This window comes from Protomyctophum bolini (genome assembly GCF_963924005.1).
Source record: "Protomyctophum bolini genome assembly, chromosome: 2".
NCBI classification, from domain to species: Eukaryota; Metazoa; Chordata; class Actinopteri; order Myctophiformes; family Myctophidae; genus Protomyctophum; species Protomyctophum bolini.
The window spans coordinates 33,619,036-33,641,769 of NC_137863.1; the positions used below are offsets into that span (position 1 = coordinate 33,619,036).

The 22,734-nt window shown below is 42.9% G+C and overlaps 1 protein-coding gene across 1 annotated transcript; it reads right to left on the reverse strand.

Moving 5' to 3' along the window:
- Nucleotides 1-12,366: 12,366 nt before the first annotated feature.
- Nucleotides 12,367-22,228, reverse strand: LOC308326928 (dual specificity protein phosphatase 7-like). The gene is made up of 3 exons (XM_080780010.1): nt 21,136-22,228; nt 17,225-17,671; nt 12,367-13,760 (listed from the first exon to the last, which is right to left on the reverse strand). Exons 1-3 carry the CDS (start codon nt 21,596-21,598, stop codon nt 13,381-13,383), a joined length of 1,290 nt encoding a protein of 429 aa, XP_080636136.1. The 5' UTR covers nt 21,599-22,228; the 3' UTR covers nt 12,367-13,380.
- Between the last annotated feature and the right edge of the window lie 506 nt (nt 22,229-22,734).

The window sequence follows — 22,734 nt, forward strand, 5'->3', positions numbered from 1 at the left end:
GACAGTGCTTGCCTAAGTACTGCAGCAGAGCCCCGCCAGTGGCAGCCATACCAACCATTTACTGTAATTACAGTCCATTAAACTCCACTCCGCCACCTCTGTATATAAGGGACCTGAGCATGGCCTCTAGTGTGTGTTGTTTTCGACGACTAATACTGTGACAGTAAATGTCCATAGACTACCTTTCTTTCACTGACGAAAACTACAAAAATACAAAATAAAAAGTCATATGATCGATGACTAAAACTATGACTAAATATACTGACAATTTCGTCAACAAATAAAAACTAGACAATAATGTTAGGGACTAGTGGACAAGAGATCCAGTATAAGTCATGTTACACTTGGTTGCATGCTGAAAATAGACGATCTACAAGCGTAAAGTGTAAAAACAGTCGCCATCAACGCCCACCAAAATACAGTTAGTCGACCAAATCAACTGTAAATTTAGTCGACTGAAACTATACTAACAAATGTGACTGAAACTAAATTAAAACTATTGAAGAGACTATCACTAAAACTAAAATCAAAATGTGCTGCCAAAAACAACACTGCTGTCAGGACTGCTGCGTTCGTATGCTTGATTTGATATATTCATGATACAATTCATAAAAGAGCAGTACAGAATTATCAGGATTGCACAAACAGTCAGAGGACTTAATTCCATTGTGATCCAAATAAATAAATAGTTACAGCATATGATAAGAACATCATGTGTACTAACATTACAATACTAATGACATTTACAACAGGCCATCATAGATCAGTAAACAAAAGACAATAAATGGATATAAAAAGATAAATACAGCACTATACTAACTTGCCCATCAGCCACTTTTTCAACATATTTAAAAAAAATCAAAGACTGGGCAAATTTCCCTTGGGATCTTGTTCCAATCCTCCACCCCTGTATATTTAAATGAGCTTCTACCTACCCTATGTCTCAGGTTTGGTGGTTTAAGATCTGCTACACTAGCCCTTGTGTTCAACCTATTATATGGAACTGGTTAACATACAGGAAGTAACCTTTCAAATATTTTGGGCATTGTTCTTTTAAAATTGTATAGACCATAATGAGTCTCAGTTGTTGTATTCTGCCTTCCACTGGGAGCCAATTTCATTATCTAAAATGGTTAGCGCCAATGTGGGTTCTTGGGGAGAGATAAAGAACTACCCTTATAGTTTATTTTGTGATGTCTGTAGTTTACTTTGGTATTTTTAGATAAGCTGCTGTACCAGGTTAGGCAGGTGTAATCAAAGAGACATTGGACTAATGCTGAGGCCAGTGTCCTCATAGAACCACTAGGGGGGTAACTACCTGTGTGTGGGGAGTGTTGGCTGATTAATGGATACTGGAGGTCAAATTATGACAGGCAATTCCTGCTGTCAAAATATGACCCCCCAGTCAAAAAACACTTTGTTTGAAATAGATACTCATGCTTTCCAAGGTGTGATTTGGGCTGGGAGGAGGAGAAGGACTAAGGCCCTATACGTCCTCTCTGAGGGGGGGGGGGGGGGGTATATATCTTGAGTTATATTTAAAAAAAAAAATGGTCCTGTAGGCCTAGTGAGTCTGAACACTGGAAACAAACTGTTAGTGGAGCAAAATAATAGAGGGGCTATGAGCTCCTAAGCTCATCGGACCAATCCAGACTCTCCAGTTCAATGCATGCAGTACTCCACAACTGTTATCCTCCAAATAGTTTACGGTAGTTTTAGTTTATTCGCACAATAAAAACAGTAGGGTAACATCAATAAAAGAGAAATATCTGCAGGTGTGAAAAGAAACCCATGGAGGGCTTATATGTGGTTCTCCTCACCAAAGATAATATAAGTAGACAAAGTAATCAAACAACGGAAAATAACAGTGTGTGTGTGTGTGTGTGTGTGTGTGTGTGTGTGTGTGTGTGTGAGAGAGACGGGAGTGCGTGCACGCACGTGCAAGCTTGAGTGTGCCCAAGTGAACATGCATGTCTGTCTGTGTCTGAGTATGCACAATAAAGCTACATTATGTTCGAATCAAGTGGAGAGGGTTGCTTCGAGAGGCTGGCCCTCAATCTATGTTTAAAGTTACAGGTATGTCTTGGCAAGTGAGCGTACTTCATGCCATGCACCTCACCCTGGCTGCTCATACTCTAAAAACATTTTAAATTAGTGCAGGAAATGGACCGTGTATGTAATGATACAATTCCTTTGTGTTCTTGCAGTGATAATGGACATGTGGGAAAACCCGATAGCACTTTGCCATGAGGGAAGCTTCTCAGAAAGTAGCCTAATCCGGCCAGACCCGTCAATCCGTGCTCAAGTTCTTGCGAGGCCATTTCTACTTCTCCTTACACTCGCGCCAAGAGACTGCAATATCCTGTTTGACTCAATGGCTCACTGGAAGAGGAGGAGGGCGCGTGCAGGGCACAGCACTTGAGGAGGAGAAGAGGAGGAGGGCGCGTGCAGGGCACAGCACTTGAGGAGGAGAAGAGGAGGAGGGCGTGCAGGGCACAGCACTTGAGGAGGAGAAGAGGAGGAGGGCGTGCAGGGCACAGCACTTGCGACATGGGGAAAAGTCACAGCGGTATCAAGGAGAGGCATTGTGGCAGGGGGGATGCAGGAGGAGAGAGAGGGGTAGACGTAGGCAAGAGAAGGAAAGGGAGAGAAAGAGAGAGAGGGAGAGCAGCACTAGAAGAGAAGAGGAGCAGAGAATAGAGGATATTTATAGTCCGCCAGCGCGGCTCAGCTCACACAGTGCTGTCTTTCAGATGTTCTCTTCACACCCTCCCCCCCCCCCCCCCACTCTCGCTTCCTCCCTCGTGTTCTCCGATACAGAAATGTTTCATGTGAAATTCCATTGCCTTGTTGTATATGAAAATTTCATTACAAGCTTGGATGTAAAGAAAATAAGTTATGGTAAGGTCGGTGTCATGGACGGTCATATCATGATGGCAGCTAGAAGAATATGAAATGGATAGTTTGAGGTGGAGAATAGGCCATTATATATTCACATTCATATAAAACACTGGCAGGATTCAAATATAAGTTTTGAATCTGGGGTGTCTCTCGCATCGCGGATGATGATGTGTTCATAATTGGAGCTGTGTGTGTGACTCAAGATTCACTCCTATACCCTCGTCTCATTGTTGTGATGTTACCTGGAGGCAGAGATCATGTTTTTTGTCTGTCTGCGTGTTGTCTGTCTGTCGATGTCTGTCTGTGTGTCTTATCCTGTAAACTGCTGTACCTATCAGCATCAAACGTTTTCTGCACACTTCCAGTTTTTTCCAAATCAGCCTCATGATGCCACTTTACGCTTTGGCACAACTCTTGAACTACAGTATGGGTCATATACGATCAAAATGTCCATTCTCCTGGATGTATTTGGATCATGCAACATATAGGTCATATATATATGCTCCATTTCAGCCAAACTAGATTTTCCACCATTTAGCATTTTCTTCAACACACTTGTTTTACTATAGCCTATAGCTGCTACTTGATCGTCACCGTGATCGTCACTTCTTCTGCCCATAGAAGAGATGCAACAAGAAGCATGAGTTCAAGTCCGTTGCTCTCCCCATGTCCCCCATATACAGTATATGGGGACTAGGTTGGCGGAGGGTGTGTATGTAGAGCCCAGGATCACATTAGATAATTGACACGGGGGTGAAAAATGGGTTACAAAAAACAAAACAAAAAAAGAAGAGATGTAACAAAGGCGCAAAGGTGCATGTCACGGACGGTGTTTCAGGTGAGGCAGAAGCAAGCAGGCAAACTGATGTTGTTTTTGGCAGTCTAGTTTTAGTCGACAAAATCTACAGTTGATTTAGTCGACTAAAATGTATTTTGCCGTCGTAATGATTGATTTTACACTTGCTTAAAATAGCAGATCTACAAGCACACAACGCGTCGCAGCACAACGCGTTGTGTGCTTGTAGATCTTCTATTTTCAGCATGCAACCAAGTGTAAAATGATGTATACTGGATCCCTTGTCCACTAGTCCCTTCCTAGAATCTTAGTCTAGTTTCTATCTGTTGACGAAATCGTCAGTACATTTAGTCTTCGTTTTAGTCACCCCCCCCCCCCCACACACACACACACACACACACACTCTAGTATCATTGGAACAAGCACACAGTCTTTACCTTTCGTCAGAAGCTTTTACATGGCGGCAGCGTCGCGGTACAAAGGCACAAATTAACTCCGAAATGTGGATGGCAGAAAATCCACCAAGGGCAGCGATTCTGGATTCCGATTTATGGAGGGTTGAAAATCCTCCCTGGTTTGCACTGTGAATATAATCCCATAGTTGGAACGGTGGGGCGTTGCTATAGAAACCGGACCAATGTTAAACTAGGCTTCCTTAGGCATCAAGGTAGGTATATACAGACTTGGGATAAGACGTCAACGTACGTATACGGCATTGGGGGAAAAAAGAGTTAACACAAAACTCAATGCCATAATTATGTACCAGGTAATATGCAGACAACAGGAAACACAGTAACACTGACTATACTCTGGCAAGGTAACACTGGTGGTTTAAATACACAAAGACTAACTAGACACAGGTGCAACAGAAGCAGAACTGCAATCAACACATCATTGGCTGAGACTAAACAGGATCGGTGAGACAATTAAGGCAGGCAACAACAAACAGAGCAGACAGGAAAACACTAGGGACATATACTACACAATAAAAGTACACAGTTCATGACAATGCGTCTTAAATGCAATTTTGCCCATGCAGTTTAATTCCTCTGGTCCTGGTAAATGTCATAAGATTTTAGTTGACTACATTTACAGTTGATTTATACTCAAATGTATTTTGGCGGGCCTTGATGCCGTCGTAATGACAGATTTTACACTTGCTGAAAATAGCCAATCTACAAGCTCAAAACGTGTGCTTGTAGATCGGCTATTTTCAGCATGCAACAAAGTGTAAAATGACTTACTGGATCTCTTGTCCACTAGTCCCTTCCTAACATTTTAGTCTAGTTTTTTTTTAAGTTTTTTTTTAATGTATATAGGGCTGAATGTGTTTTCTTTTTTTTTTCAAATGATTTACAGCATCCCTCTTGATTCTTGATCGCTATAAAATATATATAATTTGTGCTTGATTTCCCCACAACATATTATGTGTCACAAAAACGACACACTATGACCACATGTTGAATGTACAGTAGGCTAGACAACTACACAGTACACGCACGCACGCACACACGCACGCACGCACGCACGCACACACACACACACACACACACACACACACACACACACACACACAGTGTTCCACTCGTTGTGGTGTAAAAAAGGAAGGAAGAGGCAGAGTTGCAGTATGAGCAATGAAACGTGTTGTCACGAGGTTTTGAAACGATAATGGTTCTTCTTCTGAAAGCCACAAAAGGCAAAGACAAAAGCACAGTGACAGAGGAAGTCTTACTTACGTTACGCCTAATGTATAGCTAATGTAGGCTACTTTGTTGTAGAATACAACCACAACAGACTTATTTTGTTTGTTGGTTTTGACTATAACTCTTGTGCCTATTAATTTACAGTGTATACTCCATCCAGTACCAAAATCAAATAAAAATATAGTGTAACCTAGAACTTGAATGCGCACTTGAACTTGAACATACCCCATGCAGCACGCTGATAATGCTGCGCTTCCTTGTCTACTAATAATCCTCCTGCAGCTGCGTCGGCAGCATCCATGCTGTAGCACTGACAGTTATGGTGATCATTTACTTTACTGAATGAATTTCACAGTCTTCTTTGTTGCAGCGTGTACGTGGCTAAGCCGTTTCATGTCCTCATCGACGTAAAGCAGATATTACACAGAAATGTATAAACCTATATTGATTACATCCACACACAACAGGTAGGCCTATATGATGTGGGTGGTGGCTGATTGGTGCAGTCAGTCACACATCAGTCACTGTTTAGACTCTGAGCTGGGTGTGTGAAGAATACACACCTGTTGGGCATCAATCTTTTCTATCATTTTTATCACACGATTTTGTGACGCATTTTTTCCACCCAGTGGAAATTATCTAATGTAATCCTGGGCTCTATACACTCCCTCCGCCAACCTGGGGAGAGCAACGGACTGACCTCATGCTTCCTTCTATGCATGATGAGGAGTCCAAGCCGCTTCTTTTCACCTGACAGGGGGGGAGTTTCCCCGGTTGGACGTAGCGCGTGGAAGGAACACGTTATTCCGACAAGTTCCTTTCCCCTCCATCAGGCGCCCCCGGCTGGCCAGGGGGAGGCAGTTTAGAGACCAGCCAGTACTGAGGTGTCTGAGGTGTTGGCCGGCCTGCATGGCTAATAGAGGGTATGCGCGTGACATCATCATCATACCCGGAAGTTACAGTATGCGGGAACGCCTACTGAGTCGCAAAAAACTAAATTAAACAACGTTAAACTCACTTTACCACTCACTTTACCACTCACCTTATGCATGTGCGCATACACTCTTTAAAAGCGTCCGTGGCCCACCCATCCTCTTTAAAAGCGTCCGTGGCCCACCCATCCTCTTTAAAAGCGTCCGTGGCCCACCCATCCTCTTTAAAAGCGTCCGTGGCCCACCCATCCGACTGCTCAACATTAAGTGGCCAGATGGGTGCAGGGCCAGGTGCATGTTTGTTTATGTTAACGGTCAAACAATTGATTGTGTTCCGTCTTGGATCAATGGAACTAACATACTTATTGGTTTCACAAAGACATTTTTTTATATACTGTATTAATGTTATTTTTAGGGATGTCGATACCTCAATTTCTGTATTAGCCGATACCGAATACCGGTGTTCTATGTTGTGTTGTGTTTATAGCAGACTCCTCACTCAAATGTGCACTTGCAGTTTGGGCAACTCCAAAGCAAACTCCACATGCCCCAACATTATTTTTACCCGCCATAATGTCAACCCCTTACCCCTGTGTCGGATCCATGGTTAGACTGGCATATTTGCCGATACCGATATGACCAAATAAGGGCCAATACCGATACTTTTCCGATATCGATACAGTATCGGGACATCTCTAGTTATTGTATCAATCATCAAAAGTGTTGCCCACAGGTTGAGAGCCGTACTGCAAATCTCTTCCCACAAAGCCGATGCAAATACACACATTCATCTCCTTGGTATAAGAAATAATCATGATAGGCATTTTTTTTAAAGAAAAAATAATTCAATATTTATTTGCGGTATAAACAGGTCTTGTGTGGTTTCCATATACTGTACAATACATAGGGTCAATCATATATCCTTCAGCAGACAGAAAAGTGAACTGCCCCCTTTTAACGAGCCCCATTTTTTATACACATGACAGATTGCATCTTTTAAAAACTCCTTTACAGCACAATACAAAACAGCTATTCAACGTGTTTGAAGCTGTAACATTGATGCAAGATGCATTGTCAAAAAATTCCCTGAAAAATTCCTCGGTGAGGTAACATTTTTAATCATTCACTTTTTCTTTTGCTCATGTCCCCCCCCCCCCCCCCCCTCTTCCTTCCTACCCTCCTCACTCACTCTTTCCTCCCCAAGCTCGCGAGCACATTCTTACCAAGATTTAGCTACAAACATATGACACAGAAACCACCGTTCCTGCGATCTGGCAAATTTACAAACAGAGAAAAGGACTTTAAGTTTCTCTTTCATTTTTGTTACAAAGACACACACAAAACACAAGAAGAAAGCAGCTTGAAATCAACAATGTTTTCTTTTTTAAATAGAAAAGCTTCGTACTGAAATATATTTCAATCCTAGGGTGAAAAGTGATCGAGTCCTTAATAACATGTTCCGTATTGTGAGTGGGATACGACCTCAAACGAGGGAAGTCCATTCAAGCATGGTAACGTTATTCTCATCTCTTGATGCTGTAATAGGACAGGAACAACTTTGCATATAAACTCATAACATATATATTTAGATATATATTCATATTGAAAGGCCACAGGAATAGCATAATAGCACAATATATCAAAACAAGACAGAAAATTTCAATGTAGTTATTTTTAAGTCCGGTGGCATAATCATGTATTTGTGAAACATAACTGGCATGCTAAAACACACAGCTCCGGCTGTATGTGTGTGTGTGTGTGTGTGTGTTGTTTTCGTCGACTAAAACTATGACGACTACCTTTTTCCACTGACTAAAACTATGATGACTAAAACTAAGACTAAATGTATTGACAATTTCGTCAACAGCTAAAAACTAGACTAAAATGTTAGGAAGGGACTAGTGGACAAGACATCCAGTATAAGTCATTTACTCATTTTACACTGGGTTGCATGCTGAAAATAGCAGATCTACAAGCTTGTAGATCGGCTATTTTCAGCAAGGCCCACCAAAATACATTTTAGTCGACTAAATCAACTTTAGTCTACTAAAATCTTATGACATTCAGTCGACTAAAACGAAACACTAAAGCATTCAAGGTGACTAAAATGGGACTGAAAAGTGAAAACTATTTAAGAGACTATAAAACTAAAATCAAAATTTGCTGCCTAAAACACTGATGTGTGCGTGTGTGTGTGTGTGTGTGTGTGTGTGTCTGGGCTGTTTCTCAGGTTGGTATTGGATATAGAGCCCTGTAGAGTTTAGACACCCCAGGTGAAATGTTATACTTCAGTCCACAAGCCATAGAGCATGGGTCTTGTATACAGAGTTATACAGAATAGATATAGTACAAAAAGAAGAATTATAAATTCAGAAGTCTCAGATCTAATACAAAATACTGCAAAAAAAGGTGTTTGACATATTGCAGAGTAACAAAAAGGACCTCTTGTGACCCGTTACAGTAAAAAGACAGTTAACTGTCCCATTATTACTGTTTTTGATTCAAATAACAGTTAACAAACTTTTTTTTTTCCTTTTTTTTTTAATACTCTGCTTTTTCTTTTCCAAAGTCAGATACAAAGAGTATTGAACAGTCAGCATTAGAAACAAGTTAGAAAGATTATATAAGGCCAACCTAAACCAAACCTGGTCAGAATCACCAGCTGTCCCCTCCCTGTGAGACTCGGTTCTTTGTTTCCGTCGTGCACCCTGTCCACACCGCTGCTTTGAAACCATTTAACAGCACTTTTCCTCCAAGAAACTGTTACGTAAGCTTGCCAAGATAGTTAAGGGCTCGCATTTCATCTGCTTGCCAAACAATCTGCACTTCTGTTACTACAGTACTAAAGCCCAGGATGGAATTGTTCGGAAACTCCCCATGGTGTTAATGTAGTATCGGTGCAGTGTCCCAGAGACATAAGAAAAAAAGGAATACGCTTCCATCTTTAACCCATTTAGGCCTGACGTCGAAATTTAAAAAATGTCAAATTTCTGAAAAACCTCATGTTTCTATGTCAATATTTCATGTCAAGGTCAAGGACCCCAAAAATTATATGTATTTGGTCGCTGACCCCGATCTGAAAATATGTAGTTCCAGGGAGCAAAGAATTGAGAATTGAAAAAACGTTTGCTCTGGAAGAATATATATTCAAAAAATTTCAAAAATAGCAGATCTATACAAGCTTGTCGATCTGCTATTTTTCAATAGCTAAAGTATAACATAATGCTTAAAACACCAAAGGGGATTGATTCACAGCCCTGAATGGTTTAAAACATGACAGCTTTTCGAGGTAACATTTTCATGTTGGGTTTTTCAAACACCGCTGATGTGGACAGAGACCCAGACAGAAACCTCCCTGGCTACGTACTGAATGCCACCAAAAGCTCGGCAGCAAAACAGTAGTTTAAAAAAACTACCCCTCGTCATTCGTCTTTCAACTGGTAAAGCAACATCCAACCCCCTTTTTCGTCAGAGAGCACACAGTACCACAGCATGCTCAGGTATTTGAAAATAATAGATTTAATTTACACCCGGGGCTTAAAGGGTGAATCAACTCAGACACAAATGTTTCTTTGACTTTGAGGAAATGGACTTTGATCCTCTTTCGTAGAAAAGATCTCCCCTTCTTTCCGTTTTCTCCGATGCGTTTGAGGAAACAATAAGCTATTGAAGAAGCTAAGTGCATGTTTGTGTCTGTGGCCTGCAGTCCCACCACCACAAACCCCCCCCCCCCCCCCCCCCCCCCCACACCACCACCACCACCACCACGACACATTACAATCTGAGCCGACAGTATATCCTATGGGCCTCGATCTGCTTGACAACCCCACAACAGTCCTGGGGACCCATTATAGAACTGCTGCTTTTCATTAGGGGTTCGTCCATAGAATCATTTTTGAAAATGTGTTTCTGCTTTAAAAGATTTTTTTTTTAAATGTAAAAATAAAATAAAATAAAATAAATATCTACAAACATGCTCACAGCCAGTCGCATTTTTGAGGCAGATTGTGAGCTTAATCAGACTAAATGTATTGATTGTGTCGATTATGAAACATCTATAAAAAATCTTTCATTGACATTATTTTAAAATGTTAAAAAATGATCGAAAGAAATGGGCTTTCCTCGATTATTTGATTAATTGAAAAGTAATAAATATATAATAATCAATCATTAAAAATGATTAAATAGTTGCAGCCGTAATTTCCATGAATCTATAATGCGTGAATCTTCACCAGGTGACTGCAACCGACAGGTAGGGTAGAAAATGATCAGCTATGTGTTGGGTCTTCAGGACCAGTCGAGAACCTCATTACATATAAACATGGCCGAATACACTACAAGTGACAGGTTTAGGGTGGTGGTCGTTCTGTTTTTGGTTAAACTGTGGCCAATTATTGTTGGCTAATCGCTGGCGACCATGCAAGAATGCAGGAGAGGCCATGGTATATATCGTACACAACGCCTGTAGCACGTTTATAATCAAAGAGAATCCATGTCAATCCATGGGGTTGTGACATACAGGGAAAATTCTTTGGGCAAACTGTCTGGGAGATGTTCTTCGGTTAATGCGAGCTGAAATCCCCCGTGGATAAAAATAAGTTGCAATGGAGTCAAGAATTCTTTAGGCACTTCCTTGTCAAAATGTTCCTTGGCAATGCTACCCAAAATGTTGCACCAGATGAATAAAAACCATACCATTCCCAACCCAAGAGCAAAACAATACTAGTAACACTAGCTACTCATTCATAGCCCTGCTATTCAATCCAACCCTGGACCTGCGGTGGCAAAGAAAATCTAAATTTTCTCAATCGACAAAGATTTGGCAAACCTGATTTCTATAAGCCTAATATGTTGAGATGGTATAGCCTCCGGGCAGAAGCTTTTAATTATACATTCTTGACTGAAGAGGAGCTCAGAAGATTAAAAATAAGCGATGGCTGTTAAATAAACAACTGGCAACATCAAGACAACTTCAAACTCCCTTCTTCACGGATGGATGGATGGTTAAGGGTGTTGGAGTGGGTGTCTCGCATCCAAGCTGCAAAGTCAACTATCTGTTGAACTCTTGTTTAATCCGAAGGCGCAACATAAAAAACTGTCCCCTCGAACCCATGTTCCAAGCAGTGTTGTTTTTGTCGACTAAAACTAAGACGAAAAATGTTCGTCGACTACCTTTTTTCACTGACGAAAACTAAATGGAAACTAAATGAAAACTAAGCTATGGTGACTAAAACTAAGACTAAATGTATTGACAATTTCGTCAACGGATAAAAACTAAACTAAATGTTAGGAAGGGACTAATAGACAAGAGATCCAGTATAAGTCATTTTACGCTTGGTTGCATGCTGAAAATAGCCGATCAACGTGACGCGTTGTGAGCAAAACACATTTTAGTCGACTAAATCGATTGTAGATTTAGTCGATAAAATCTTATGACATTTAGTCGACTAAAACTAGACTAACACTAAAACACTCCAGGTGACTAAAATGTGACTGAAACTAAATAAAACTATTCAAAAGACTATGACTAAAACTAAAACTAAAATGTTGCTGCCAAAAACAACACTGGTTCCAAGTCCCGTGCCATTGACCTCAGCCATAACCCTCTCTAGCCTCATGGCTAGTCGTCCCCCCCAGTCCCCCCCACTGGGCTGCTGTCCAGCTGCTGGGTCTCGTTACAGCCTGGGACTGGCTTCTCCTCTCCTCTCCTCTCCTCTCCTCTCCTCTCCTCTCCTCTCCTCTCCTCTCCTCTCCTCTCCTCTCCTCTGTGAATGTCTCTTTATCTGCCTGCCCTCAGCACTGGTTCACCACTGTTACTGGTTACGCCACTGTGCAACTGTGCCACTGTGCAAACTGCGTTAGGTCATTGCAAACCCTATGGTGGAAAAAAGGAAAAAAAAGAAAGAAAGAAAGAAAGACTACAAAAGAAAAAGACAAGTAGAAATATCGCAATACGTTCTCTTTTGTTGCCCTAGCGTCCGTCAACCCACATTTTCTTTAGTATTACAATCTCTTAAGCCATTATTGGAATGGATTACTTTTGAGTTTTTTCTTCCTTTTTTTTTTTGGACAAAGATTATTATGCGTACAGTATATATAGGTATACATTTGTACATAAATGTACACAAAATATACAAAATACATAATAGACATACTCACTTAATTAAGGACTGTCCGTACATTACACACGCACACGCACACACACACACACACACACACACACACACACACACACACACACACACACACACACACACACACATACATACATTGTGTGTCTGTGTTAATTCCTTGGTTTTTAAAACTCTACATTCAGTAGAGTGAGATTCGCCTCCTAGAAAATCCCAGATTCTCCACTTGGCACCAATCAGCTCAGCGTGAGAGCTGAGCATCAAAGACAGCGAGGATGTTTGTTTGCCATCTCCTAAAAAAATCAAGCGCTGTCGAGATCCCACTACGTTCCTTATCTTTGTATGAAGCTGTCTGGCCTTCTGTCTGTTGTGCCCCGATTTATCCTCGGCCCCCCGCGCACTGTGTCGCGCATCGTGGAAATAGCCGATCTGCAAGCTTTGCGCCGCGGCCCCTTCGTAGCTTGTAGATCTGCTATTCCCGCCATAATCCGATGTCGGATACCATACGTGAAAAATCAGGCTATAGCCTTCCATGTTTTGCAGTCAGTAACTTTCCCTCCCCCCCCCGCCCCCCCATTGTGACAGAGAAGGCCATTCCCAAAAGGTGGAGTCTGTCCGAGGTTCGTTCCAAAGCAGGACCACCCCACCCCACCACCACCACCACCACCATCATCATCATCGTCTGCGACATCCCCTGTCCTGTCACCACCACCACCGCGCGGGGGGGGGGGGGGGGGTCGCTCTCTCAGACAACAAGGGGGGGAGAGAGAGAGACTAAAAACATTCATTAACAAAACGACTGCTTCCTCCATGAGCACAGCCACCGCAGTTACCGTGGTAACCCGCCCCTCCTCCTCCGCCACCAACCAACCAGGAGAGGGGGGGTGGGGGAACGGACGGGTCGGACGGACCAATCCTCATGTGGAGTCCAGCGTGTCCAGCTGAAACACGTTGTGATTGGTGGGCGTGGTGAAGAAGAGCTGCTCGTGGTGGCGGTGGTGGTGGTGGTGGTGGTGGTGTTGGTGGTGGCCGGTGGTGGGCGAGGAGGAGGAGGAGGAGGAGGAGTGGTTGTCGCAGGGGGGGCTGTGGAGGCCCAGCGTCCGCTCGAAGTCCAGCAGCTGGCCCATGAAGTTGAAGTTGGGCGAGATGTTGGACTTCTTGCGCTTGACGAAGTCATAGGCGTCGTTGAGCGACAGGTTGAGCTTCTGCATCAGGTACGCCACGGTGACGGTCACCGAGCGGCTGATGCCCGCCAGGCAGTGGACCAGGATGCCACACTTCTTAGAGCGGGCCTCGTCTGGAGAGAGAGAGATATTATGTTAACTCCATAGACACATGCAAAACAGAAAAAAGTACAAAAATCATGGCACTCCATCTTTAAAAGAATGTCTTCTAAATCTTGAAAAGAAAATCTATGTCAGTCGTTTTCAAACATTTTCATGTCAAGGACCCTCAAAAATATCCATAATTAGCCACCGATCCCCATCTGAAAATATGTTCCAGGGACATTTTCCAGACATTTTCGTTGGATAACATTTTGTCCACAATTCCATGCTGTATTGATGTTGGTACCATTAGGAGAGATAACAGGCAAACATTGATCAAAATAACAATTCTTCTACATTCTCAAATTGTGTAGACTTCTTGTAAATTAAGCAATGCAGATGTTTAACAATAATGTAACTCTTGAGTGTCTACGCTCTCAAGAGTTAAAGGTTTATAAGGGTCCATTTGGTTACCAACTCTCCATCATTTAGCTGGGGGCCACCTGGAACCGCCTCAAGGACCACTGGTGGTCCCCGGACCACTGGTTGAGAACCACTGCTATATAGTATCGTTTTATCTGTATTGCCCGAAATTGGCCTTAAAATGCAATATCGGTATCGGTTTTAGCAGATATTTTATAATAATTACGTATGTTGAAAATCAATGTTTTCTGGGGAAGCTTTCAAAAAGTTAGAACTTTTTAAAATAACAAATACTACATTCAAGCTGTTTTCAATAACGGTGTGCCCCTAGTTTTGGAATAAAGGGGAACTGCTATTTTCTAATTCAGTGTTTCATTTCGGCACTACAGCGGGAAAATAGGAGTATGAATCGGCCCTCATTTCCAGGGGGATGTGGTCTGGTTCTTTCTGCTTCATAAGTCTTTGTACTGTACATCATGGACAGAATCCTCCTGCATTATTAACAGGCTACACATCCATGTGCCTTCTATCAGTTGCAAACCTCTGCACTATCACTTGAATAAGTGTTAACGCACTTAGACCCGAGGAGGATTCTACAAATGTCTTCTAATTCATGACAGTTTTCTGAAAAACCTCATATTTCTATGTCAGTCGTTCTCAAACATTTTCATGTCAAGGACCCCCAAGCTTATATGTAATTGGCCGCTGACCCCCCCCCCCCCATCTGAAAATAAGTGTTGTTTCAGGAGCAATATTTGAGCTAAAAATGTTGGCTCTGAAAGAATATATATTCAAAGCTTTGCACTACATTTTCACGATTTTTCATAGCAGACCTACAAGCTTGTAGATGAGCTTGTAGATCTGCTATTTTTCAATAGCTAAAGTAAAACATAATGCTAAAAACACTAAAAGGGGTTCCCCGGCCAGAATGGGTTAAGCCACACACACTCTCTCTCCCTATGGCAGCCCATCCGCACCCTCTTTAACCGCCTCTCTTCTCGCAGGATTGGGGTCAGTTGGCTCACAAACTCTTCATACTGCTCTTCATTACTGAGGATGCCAAATTAATTTTATATGTGGTGTGTGCTCACTCAGCAATATGAAAGGCATACGTAAAAAACACAAGTGCATCCGCATCCAAGTGCGAATGCCCAAAACACAGCAAAATACCTTGTTTCACTTGAAGAATCATGTTTTATTTTTTCACAATATGCCACCTGGCTGTATTGTAAAACCTGTCTTTTTCTGATTCTGTATAGAATGCCAACTATGCTCTCTACGACACTGTATGGCACACACACACACACACACACACACACACACACACTCTTATATTCACAGCTTTGTATGTGTGTTCGTGTGTAGCACTGAATGTGATGATTTGATTTGCTGAGCACGGAATGCAATGTATGGCGATGATGTATGATGATAAGAGCGCTTCTCACTTCACACGAGTGTGATATCTTGTTTCCAGTTAGTATAATATTTTAAGAGATCAACAACTTACAACAAAGCATAACTGCATAACTGTGCTCTGAGACTAACATTTGGGTCCCCGTTACTGTAAGGTTATGGTACAGTACTGTATAATCTTTGTATATTACTGCACAAATAGCTACCGTAGATTGTAACATCAACCTTATATACAGCGCTGCCATGACCCGTCACCCCCTCTCTTCCCTGACCCCTGCATGTCATTTTTACGCCCATTTAACCCATTTAGACCTGAGGGCGATTCTACGAATGTCTTCTGAATCCTGACAGTTTTCTAAAAAAAACGTATGTTTCTATGTCAGTGGTTCTCAAACATTTTCATGTTAAGGACCCCCAGAAATATATGTAATTGGCTGCTGACCCCCATCTGAAAATATGTTGTTTCAGGGACCCCCATCTACAAGCTCCTAGCCGCGCTATGAGCTTGTACATGTAGATCTGCTATTTTTGAGTGGTGCAACCACTCCTACAACCAGCAATGTCTGTGTACCTGTGTAAATGAGGACGAGTATGTGACTTATTAATACCAGTAAGGGGCGCCAGAAACAGAGAGAGGGGGGGGTGGGGGAATTGCACCACTCAGTTCACACGTGTGTGATTTTTCATTTCTGCATAACATAATGCTTACAACACCAAAAGGGGTTCCCGTCCCAAATGGGTCAAAAACAAACAAGCATTCCAGCGGTCTGGTCATTCCCCCCAAGAGCCAACTAAAGACCTTTGCGTTCCAGTGTGGACCCATTAAAACAAGGAGGGGTTTCCCTTCTCCCCAGAGAACTTCCAACAGCAGGAATTATGGGAATCTATTAGAATACTGAAAATAGATTAGTGAGTGACATGGAGATCAGGACTCAAAAGCAGAGCAGATTATTATTATTATTATTATATAGTTATTGTCACACTTTATTATTTTCCTTTTTCGGAGTAACCTACCTAACTTCCGCTGTGATTGGCCGAGCTTTGCATAGCGTTTGTAGTAGCTAATTGGCTGTTGTTAATTGGTTACGTAACCAATGTTTTATAATCGTTTATAAAGACATGAATTAACCTTGCAGGGGCAGAAGACCAAACTATGCAAGCGTTATGGACATTTTCTAATTAGGGAGGGGCCTATGTAAGAGACTGCGGCAACCAAACTTTTCTAGTTATTATTATTATTATTATTATTATTTGCCCTATTCCCCAACTACTACCTTTTGTATGTGAAGAGTAACAATTCCCCATGTTTGAAAAATGCAGGCTAGATGAGCTAGATGAGAAAATGTTAGGAAGGGACTAGTGTACAAGAGATCCAATACAAGTCATTTCACACTTGGTTGCATGCTGAAAATAGTCGATCTACAAGCTGACGTGTCGCAGCGCGACGCGTTGTGAGCTTGTAGATTAGCTGCCAAAAACAACAGTGACTCTAGACAGAGTGTACAAAAAGATATTTGGGGGGGGGGGGGGGGGGGGGGGGTAGACCACACATAAACACAGCTTTAACAAACACCCACACAACCATAATACTGAACCTACTCATATGGCTGGCGTGCACGCACACACACACTCCCCCCCCCCCCCCCCCCGATCGACTTACCGATGAACGAGATGGCCTCTGGGAAAAACTGAGACAGGTTTTGGCTCCAGTGGTCGGATATGGGGATCTGTTTGTACTTGAAGTCTCCGTCGTGCTCGAACATGTTGGGCAGGTTGGGCGTCACGTTGAGGATGTACTTGATGTTGTGCTTCCCCAGCACGTCCAGGTTGGTGGAGTCTTTGGCACAGCCCAGGAAGAGGTACGGCAGGATCTGGACGGGGAACGCCGGCTGGTTGCTCATGGGCAGCAGTGGGCTGCAGCCCTCCGACGACTCCGTGGCGCTGCCCGGCTCGCGGTCCGACTCTCCGTCCGAGCAGTCGGAGCTGATGCGCAGCCCCCCCAGGCCCAGGACGGAGGCCGGCGGCGAGCTGCTCGGACACGAGGAGGAGCAGTCCAGGTTGGTCTCGCAGTGCTCGGGGTACTCAGACTGGAATTTGTTGAAGCCCCCTGGGGGGAGGGGGAGGGAGGACCAAAGAAAATGATTTGTTGAAGAGAATGTTTGTTTGACCTGAGGGACAATTCTACAAAATGTCTTCTAAATCCTACACAGTTTTCTGAAAAACCTATATGTGGTGCTCAACCTATTTCATGTCAAGGACCCCCAGAAATATCTGGATTTGGCCGCCGACCCCCTTCTGAAAATATGTAGTTCCAGGGACCCCCCATATGCAGAAGCAAAGATTTGAGTTAAAAACATTCGCTATGAAAGAATATATATTCAAAGATTTGCGCCACATTCCCACGATTTTTCAAAAATAGCAGACCTACAAGCTTGTAGATCTGTTATTTTTCAATAGCTAAAGCATAACATAATGCTTAAAACACCAAAAGGGGTTCCCGCCATGAATGGGTTAACCACATGAACCCCTAGCCTCCCTAATCATGGGCATGTCATAGTAGGTGAACATCCTGCGAAAATAGCCGATCTATAGACGCTTTATCAGACGACGTCACACTGATAAGCACCAGCATGTGCACGCAGACCGGCCGCACAAGAACCTCACCTCTCATAACATGCAATGGAAGAGTTCTAACTGCTCTCACGTGTAAAAAAAATGCCCCAAACTTTCAGATGCTGTTTTTCTCCCAGTGTGGCAGTGTGGAGGAAGAATGATTAGGATTTTTATTGTGATCTCTCGCCCTTGAAATACATGTATATAATCCTTGGTTTCTGTTGTGTGTGAACAGTAATAGCAATTCAAAACAGTTGTCTTCAAAACCACACCTCCAGTCACTGTCATAAGAAAGGGAGGTGGACTCATGATAACGGCAGAAGAGCCTGTTTGTCCATGGCTGTACGCGCACCTGCAGCCCATCAATTATAATGTATATTCTCCATCCCGCAATGGTGTCGCACATGCAGACCTCTACGCTCACAACAGTCACGTCCGTGATGCGATGTGAGCTTTTATATCAGCTGTTCTCTGTGCGCAATACTGTTGCAAAATTAAGTATAAATGTCTCCTATATAGGGTGCATCTCAGATCTCACTAGCCAACTCACAAGAGGAGGTTGAATGGACTGAAACCAGCGCTCCCCAAAACAACAGGTTTGGAGATCTGTTGGGAATTGATTACATGAAACAGTCACCCGTGCGACCAGTCTCAATGTTTGTAAACAAATGATTGACCAGCTCATGATCGGCTACTTTCTGCCAATATATTTGGGACGGGGGTCCAGGAAGTAAGTGATCCCAGTGTCCATGACATCAGAGACACTGGGCTCACTGCTAACATCTAAAATATCTTAAACCACATATTGCCCACATAAAGACCCCCAGGAAAGTGTTCTAAATCTTCTATAACATCATTAACATTTTTTGCAAAAAGGGTGAAGTTTCCCTTTAACTGGATAATATTAGGACAGTCACCTTGACTAAGCAATACGTACAGTATATAATTTGGTCTTCTACACATACTGGTGTATTTATTTCTATCATTCCTATTGAATGTGACTGGCTGTACATTAATAATGACACCAAAAGAAAACTTTAAATCTGCATGAAATGTATAAAGAATAAATAAAGGCTTGAACCACAAAAGCCAGGAATTAATTAATGCTGGAATTCAATAACAGTAAATGTGTAATTGTAGCAAAATAAAAAATAATAAAATAATATAGTAGGCTATGATGTATACTGAATAGGAATAGAGATGTGAAACTAAACTGGTATTGCAATACGAATGATAGCCAAAGTATCCATATAGGGCGGCGAACGTGTACGTACAGTCTTATATTTTATCATTTAAAACAGTGGTTCCCAAAGTGGGGTCCTTGAGGAAGTTCCAGGGGGTCCCCAGCTAAATGATAATTAGGAACCAAATGGACCCTTATGGGTCTGTAACTCTGAGAGTGTACAAATAACTCTCAGAGTTAAATCAACATTGATTTTACAATATAAATTGGGGGTCCCAGAGATAGAAATGCCATTAAATGGGGGGGGTCCCTATAGCCTAAAATGCATGTAAAACTGGGGGGTCCTTGAAATTAAACTGGTTGAAAATCACTGTTGCCGTAAAAATCTTCTCTTATGGGGGTCACTGCATGGCATATCTTTTCAAATGGGGGTCCGTGGGCCAATTAGTGTCATTTTGGGGGTCCTTGACATGAAATGAAAACGTTTGGGAACCAGTGATATAAAACCACATGGTAATTGTGATACCAGTAAGTTAGTAACAGAGCAGCTCTGACATATACCAGTAACAGATACCAGTAACAACAGCTCTGACAGATACCAGTAACAGATACCAGTAACAGAGCAGCTCTGACAGATACCAGTAACATAGCAGCTCTGACATATCATTCTCCATTCAGAAAACATGAATCATAGACATTATGAAAGACAGTGTCTGCTACAACACTGCTCAGTATAGTGGACTTTTTGTGAATGACAACTCAGTGTGCTTATTGCTGAGACTACTGGCCTGGGAAAGGAACACATTTCTGTGGTCGTGATTCATAAACGAACGTAGGCCTACATTTTTTTTAAACTGGTGATTTTTTTATTTCATGACACCGACCCGATCGAGTAGCTATATGAATTCATTTTTGTGTTCTTCTATCGCTGCTGCCTTCTTGCTCGGTAGAGTTTCTAAAGTGTTGCCTGACGGTGCCGTTTCTTTCCCTTCATGTTCATTCATGAAGAAAAAAAATGCACGTCTTTTCCTGAAGGAGCACAACATGGCGGGGCCATTTTGCAGCATTAATTGAAAACATATTGAAGCATAGACTCTTTTCCTTTGGGAGACATTCCGCTGTATGTGTCGCCCATATGAACAACATACGTTACATTTAAATGACAATAGAGTGACCGTATTCTGCTTATTGTCAAACTCAAACTTGATTTTGACAACCTCTGAAACAGACTGTTGTCAAGTAGCCTATAGCCCTACCATAGACAGTTACATCTTTACAACATTGCAAACTATAATCCACCGCCAAATGCCGTTCAAGTTCATTCACACTTGATTTAAGATTAGTATTGCAATGACCATCATAATAAGTGACATATTAACTTGTTCTTGTGTTATCATCAAACCGCCATAAACTTGTATAGCCGCAAACTTCCACAAGGAGGGTAGGCTAATTACAAAGTAACAACTCTGCTCGACTCCTTTAGGTTTGAAGCAGAGCGACCATGGCGCCCCGTGTAAACAACATTTACACTTTATTATTAAACATTTTGCCACCAGAGGTTGAGCTATAATAACTGATAGCCTGGTTTCACCAGCACAGTGCTGCTGGCATGCCGATATGTTGGATTGTTTCATAACTTGTCAACACTTCCTTCCTTCTCGATACAACTGGAGCCAGATTAAAATAAATAATACTAATAAAAAAACCTCCACTCCTAGATAAAAAATAAAAAAAACACATAGTTTTGGATGCTATTATTATTCCATAATCCTTACCCTCCAGATAAAACGCCTTGCATCCGTCGTCGCGGAGCTTCTGCAGTAGCAAGCCGAGCACGGAGCTCCCCAGCGCCGCGTCCTGCTGTCGCTCGGACGTCGCCTCGTCGTAGAGCACCACCACGTCCGTCTTGCAGCGCCGCGCGAACCGCTCCTTGTCCTCGTTGTTGGGGATGATGGAGCGGATCGGCAGGTTGCCCTTCTTCAGCCGGCGGAGCATGAGGCCCGGGATGGCCAGGTTGATGGCCGACTCGATGTGCGAGGACTCGTACAGCTCGTGCGAGCGGCAGTCGAGCAGCAGCAGCAGCGGCGACGGCGGCGAGGAGGAGGACGAGCCGCCGCCGGAGGACCCGCCGCCGCCGGAGGACTCCAGCTCCTCCTGCAGCCATTCCACGCTTTTATTCGACATCATCATCGCAGTCACCATCACAGCAGAGCCGCTCCTCCGGAGATTGATTCTCATCGGGGACAGAAGAAAATTTTAATTCCGATCGCGTCCCGGTGGTGGTGGTGTGACATCAAAAGGGGAAATAATAATAATAATAATAATAATAATGTAGAAGACAAAATCACGGGTGCTGCTAAAGAAGTTCCCCTCCTAGTGCTGCTGCGGCGCGGGGCGCACTCACACACGCACGCGCACATTCACATACACACACAGCAGCTAGGCAGCAGCACCGACCGAAGGCGAACATGCAGAGGTTTCTTCCCCCGGATCCCCCCCTGGCTGGCTGGGCTGGCTGACTGGCTTCAGTCCGATGATAGCAGTGGTGGAGGTTTCATGATTCTATTCCATCGACGTCCATTCTTTTTTTTCCTTCTTTTTTTTCTTCTCCCCGCTCTCTTTCTTTTTTTTGGCACGCAGTAGCAATACTATATATATACTACCTACCGCTTAGAACGAGCAGAATTAAAGCTACCTATTGATAATATCGCGTTAATTTGTTCTTCTGATGATCTGGGTTTGCGTTGATGTGCTGTTGTTGCCGATACAAGCCATGGCTATTCTTTTTTTATTTTTGTTGCTTTTTGTCTAATAATAAGAGGAGCGCCACCAGCCTCTGGTTTTGTCATTTCATTTCCACTGAAGGCGGTGACACTGGCCGCGGACTAAAAAGAGGCTCTGCGGGCATGTGTCACTGAGAGAGGAGGAGGAGTCCGGGGCGGGCCGGGACACGGACACATTTAAAGATGCAGAGTGTTCAGTGTAGGCTACCAGGGACGTGCAGAGAGCGTTAGAGAGAGAGGCAGGGGTTGAAATCCCGTAAGAGGGCACTTTTGGACTATCCACACTTTTCCTGGGCTGTGTGTGCTCCAGTTCCTGTTGATTTCATTGGATATCATTGGTCATCTGACCAGTTGCATTGGCTTGCATTGGATCAAATCGACAGGAACTGGAGCACACACAGCCCAGGAAAAGTGTGGATAGAGCGTCTGGCCCCTACCCTACCATGGCCCAGGAAATGATTCTCCGTTCATTTTCCTCATAGACATTTCAGAAAGTATTTATTTAAAGACATTTACGCTGCGGACAAAGCCAACTCTTGTCGTGACAAATCATGACAACAAACACAATTTTTCGGGCCAAACAAAGAATTA

Excerpts from the sequence above, each read along its gene's own strand:
- LOC308326928 (XM_080780010.1), bottom strand. The coding sequence starts at position 21,598 with ATGAGAATCAATCTCCGGAGGAGCGGCTCTGCTGTGATGGTGACTGCG. Across the intron at positions 17,672-21,135 it reads CAAGGCGTTTTATCTGGAGG|GGGGCTTCAACAAATTCCAG; the intron begins GTAAGGATTATG and ends CCCTCCCCCCAG. Across the intron at positions 13,761-17,224 it reads AGAGGCCATCTCGTTCATCG|ACGAGGCCCGCTCTAAGAAG; the intron begins GTAAGTCGATCG and ends CTCTCTCTCCAG.